The sequence below is a fragment of the Bombus pyrosoma genome, linkage group LG6 (genome assembly GCF_014825855.1).
Source record: "Bombus pyrosoma isolate SC7728 linkage group LG6, ASM1482585v1, whole genome shotgun sequence".
Classification (NCBI taxonomy): domain Eukaryota; kingdom Metazoa; phylum Arthropoda; class Insecta; order Hymenoptera; family Apidae; genus Bombus; species Bombus pyrosoma.
This window is the reverse complement of record NC_057775.1, coordinates 3,381,535-3,387,109: the sequence shown is the minus strand read 5'-3', so window position 1 is coordinate 3,387,109 and position 5,575 is coordinate 3,381,535. Positions and strand designations below refer to the sequence as shown.

The following is a 5,575-nucleotide window of genomic DNA, read 5'->3' as shown; positions in this document are numbered from 1 at the left end:
ATCTTAGAACAATAAGAAAATTGCGATAATAATACAATGGGAAAAATGACGAATGATGTCGCAAGATAGATGTAAACTGTAAATGATGGTGAAACTTTTAAAACTTTTCTTAAAGGTTTCCCAGCAGTCTGATTAAGATTTCAACTAAGAGCAAATTAATCTTCCAACAGCGATTGCTAATCGATTTTGTGAGGTGAAAAAAGAAAGAGAATACTGATATTACTTACTATAGATTTTATTGTTATTACTCTTTACTTTATTCATTTTGCATTCAATTTCAACGTGATATTCAAACAATTCATTCGAAATGCTGGATTATAAAAAATCTTGACCTAAGATATTACATCGAAGTCACCTTATGATCGAATAACTCGACATTGAGATGCCAAGCGCAGATAAACACAACTTAATGGAAAATACGTATAACTTACGATTATCGTCGTAAAGATGTTCGAACAGTAAACAATTCAGTCGTTTATTATTTCTAATCCAAAAGTCAGTTACATTATTCGTACGTATAGAATATTCAAAGGTTCGAAATTATACGCTATATGCAGGCGTTTATCGATATTTCGACTTCAAATCTCATAGAAATAAAATTCAAGAAATAAGCTTCAAGTTCCATAAACCATGTACGAAAGCAACGATGGTTGCTTTTTCGTTAAAACGGCTGACACTAACTGGAAGAAATCTTACATCAAATTTGTGCATACGCAAATGACATTCGTACTTACGTAAGCTAAACATCGTCCTTTACAGTTCTTTTATCATGTACAAATCACGTATATTAATTTATACTCGAACATTTACTCGTCGAGTATAGTTAATACTATCTTATATCTCGTTCTCACGTCGCGTGTACACATTCGAAAAGGAAGACATTATAGGGGAGAATACAGGCGAGAAACTCGAACTTAATGCACAATATTCATTTCTACGTTGTATCACCATCATATATGTACTATACACAGTATCATAATGCACGCGCATATTGCCACAAAGATGAATATCTTTCAAGTTTACCCCTCGTTATTTTACTATTTATTATTATTTTGTCAGTTTTATTTCATTTTCGTTGCTATTACCTAGTAGTACCAGTTAATAAGATGTATCTAAAATTAGTAAGATTGTTAAAATGGGAAAGGAAGGGAAGCATGAACGAGGAAAGAAAAAATAAAAATGATAAATTCAAGAAATAGAAGGAACAGAGAAAAGGAGAGAAATATATATATATATATATATATATAGTGTTAATACTAGTGTTAATGTCAATTTCGAGATGTCGCTATAACAGCTGTCGTACTTAGCTTAATTAATAATAAATCGTCTTGCACCCTTAACATAAGCAAATATTGTGACAATTGCTGATATCGTGCATTGTCAATATAAAATGTCACGTTTTACAAGTTACATTACTATATTATATTTATCCGAATCGAACAAATGATTTAACGGAAATAAACGAAATTTATACTAGACTAATGTTGCAGATATTAGAGAAACAACTAACAAGGATAGGAAGGAGATCCTACTTATTTCTATGCTGTATTACTTTACATATACATATATCATAATTAACAACATATCCGAGAAATACATGTATGTAATAATAAAGGATATATTAGAATAGATAATCGTATAAAAGCAAGTAAAATTTCGAAAACAGAGAGTCATAGAATCAATATAAATAATTCAATTTCAATTCGCATAATAATATTGAAATGTGTACTATTATCTTATCATAGGTTGACACTCTTCTGATACACACTGTACGCGTTCGATTCCATGATACAACACGAGCGCTTCTAACAAATGTATTTCTAAAGATTTCGTTGACATAAATGTCGTACGAAAACTAGTCATTATATTGTTATCCCCGGTGTACATACATGCATAGAGCGTTAATCGTAAACTAATTACATATACCTATATAGGTGATGTACGCGATACAGCTCATATGATGTTACACACTAGAAATTTTATAGAACGGAAAACGAACATCATATTACAGATAACGATTGAATTAACCGAATAAAGTTTTAAGATTTAGTTAAATGTACACTTTCTAGTTACAAAAATAATTCTGCACGGTTCTCAAACGCTTCTTGTACAAAATGTTTATAAGCTGGTTTCAACGTACACGTTATGTAGTAGTTATCGTAGGCATGAATCGTTACAGCTGCACTTACCAGTAGGGTACCTTTAAAAACGTATCGTATAGAATCGTTTCGTCAACTCGATTATTATTAATCATGCGTGGATCTATCTTCGATAAGACATGACTTTTCTTCATCGCCAAATATTGATCCATCGTCCGATAACTCGTTCGTATCCACTACCAATTCTTGCTTCCTTTTATTTCGATTCTTTTTATGTGATCGCTTGATAGAAGTTTCCTGCAACAACTTCATATAAGCTTTCGTCTTTAAATAATTCGGTGGTGTCACGGTCGGTGATATATTTCCCGCGCTGGTACTTGGACAATTCTGATTATCATCTGCCGTATGATGGTTCACCAAATTCTCCACGTTATTGACCGATTTGTCGTAAATCGGCTTATTTATCGCATCATCTGCGATAACGCAATCATTTGAAAATTCTAATGGATTATACATTTCATTCGCAACACTTTCTAACGATGTCTCATGTTTCTCACCTATGGAATGGTTATTTTTCATTGCATTGAAACTTTTTCGTGAGCTGTTTCCACGTTTATTCTTTTTGTGAGATTTTTTAATGGAATCCAGATTAGGATACAATTCTGTAGTTGACATATTTCTTGGAGTCAACCTGCCCGTTACATCGTTCGAATCGCAATTCGAATCGTATACTTCCTCTACATTTCCATCGTCAGCATTGTCAACGGATTTCGTTATTACATCATCATTTTCTGACTTTACGCAACTATTCGAAATATTTAGTACAGGTGTTAAACACCGTGAAAAGCTAATGCTCGCCATAGTGTCATCCGAACGTTCATTTCTTTCAGACGCTAAATCGTAAAAATGCGTATATTCCTTATCAACTGTAAATGCAAATAACGATCTTTTCCTTTTAAGAGGCGTGAAAATTTTAAATTCTTCTTTCGATGTATCCAATTCCTGTAGTTCGAAATCATATGACATGTTTTTCTGTGGCTTCTTCCTTTTGCTTGGAGATAATTTATCCAGAGAAGAACTTAAGCTGGCAGACGCCACTGAAGATGTAGAATCCTCGATATTTCTAACAACATCTAAATCCGAAGGAAAATCTTCAATGCTGTTTCTACACTCGGATATTTCATCATTAAATGTTCGTTGTTCGTATTTGTTATTTGTTACTAAATCCATATCTTTATTAAAGTATTCTTGCCGTTTTAAAAATCCACATAATATTTTGTTATGCTTGTCCTTTTTATGGGACTTTTTGACAGAACTAAATTGCGACAATAAAAGTCTGCTAGAACTCACCTTGTCGGGAGTAGATGATCGCTCGTCCCTTGATACATCATGATTATTCACCTCTATAGATATTTTATTTTCTTCTGTACTCTCATACTGTTCAAAGTTTTCCGAACATTTTGCATTCTCTTGTTTTTCCCTAGCTTCGAGTTTATCTTGTAAAACTTTTGGACTGAACAATCTCCTTTTATTATTATCTTTAATCTTTTTATGAGACCTCTTTATGGAATCTTTACTGATTGTTTGTAAAATGTTGATACGATTCTCAGGAGTAACGGACTTCTGCGATTCTGATACAGTTCCTTCTTTCACTGGCTCCGGGGTTATCGATCTACCACCGTTAGCTAAATCGATATTTTCGTTACATGAATTACTTGCATCAATATTGCTACGATCAGAAGTGTCAGCTCTCGATAAACAGTCCACATTCTCCTCCAAATTTACTTTAGCATCGAATTTATCTATTTTGGGTATAACACTAGTATAATTCGACTTCCACTCAGATACGTTTTTAGATTCCTCGAAAATATGCTTCTGTTCTTCTGTGTAATCAAAAAGTGAACCTGTATCTGACATATCATCTTCGGATTGGCTTAATACCAATTCATTAGAACTTCTATTAGCACATTGCTCTACCATATCCGATCTAGAATCTTGAAACGGGCCACTCTGTTTACTATATCGACTAAATCCATCTTCAAGTACGCTCTCGTTTTTTACAAAACTATCTGTAAATTCTGTTGTATAGCCATTGCTGCGCCTTGACGATCTTTCCTGTGTATAATATTACAATGTACAAATTAGTGATAACTTCGAGTTAATACATAAACGATACAACTATTTATTTTCAATTCTTAAGAGACAAAAGCTATTAACTAAGAGAAAGAAATTTCTCTTCGAGTTCTATTCCCTTACCTTCTTGTGACTTCTTTTAATGGCACTCATACTTTCTGGAATTATACAAATTAGATTTTTGGGTGTGCACGATCTACTCGTGTCGTCTTTATCATGAAATTCATGAAGAAGGTTCCTCGAAGTATTCATGATAATATTATTTGTATATTTTGTTCTGCCTTTGACACGTTTTAATGACTGCGAATTGGGTGTCGCAGCAACATAAACAATGTTGTCGATGGTTTCCTTCAATCGACTACGTAGTAACGGCGTAAAACTTGCTGAATGACATGACGATTTTCTAGTATACTTCGCATTAGGTGTAGAGTAATGCAGCATTTCATGTTCCTTTGTACTTTGTTGCAATGGTGTCTCATTTTGGTTTTCGTCGATCGAATCAGAAGATGAAAATAATAAACCACTATTTGCCGAGTCGCCAGGATTGTCATAGAGATTCAAAAATTTATTAGGAACAGACAGAGGAGAATTAAAGTTCAGGCTCAAAGATTTTCGTATACCTTTCTTCGCGCGCCTAAAACTTTTTGGACTAGGAGTTAAATTAAAATTTAATGACTTTTTGATTTTTGTTTTTCCATAATAGGAAGGACTACTATTGAAATTTAAAGCTCTCATTATCTTAGCAGATCTAGATAAATGTTTGTCTTCCTCGAAAGAACTGTTTTCTGAATTGGAATTACAGGCAGTTGCGTCAAAATTCAAGGATCGACTCAGCCTGTACTTAGCAAGACGTTTGCTTTTATGTGGAACTGATCTACTACACGTTACATATCTATGTTTAAATGAGAAATCGTTCTTTTCTAGAGGGCTCCATGCTATAAAGCATTTCTGATCCATCTCGTAATTCTCTTTAGTCTTATCAATATTCATTTTTGCGATAGCCGTACAATCATCAAACGTAATTACATTCGATATGTTTTAAACATAAATATTAGCATGTACATATATATATATATAGAGAAGAGTTCTTTCATTCACAACCCCATATGGTTATAAATTTCTATTTCTACATATGTGTAGACGAATAGTAATAACTACTAGGAAATATCAATAATAAATCGATATTTATATTATTTCATGGCACGTTTTTACCATTACGAATGATTTGTCCAAGCGCGATTTTCTTCCAAAATACAGATAATCTCCATTCTACGACACTGCAACAAAACAAAAAGTTAGATACTTAACATTCAACATAAATTTTAAAATGCTATATATTGTGT

General features: G+C 33.0%; 1 protein-coding gene across 1 annotated transcript; it reads right to left on the bottom strand.

Annotated features, from left to right (window-relative positions):
* Positions 1-219: 219 nt before the first annotated feature.
* Positions 220-5,261, bottom strand: LOC122568658 (the record flags this gene model as incomplete). The annotated part of the gene is made up of 2 exons (XM_043728636.1): positions 220-4,214; positions 4,356-5,261. Coding segments are annotated over 2 exons (2,874 nt in total), but the record flags the coding sequence as incomplete, so codon positions are not given.
* Positions 5,262-5,575: the final 314 nt, after the last annotated feature.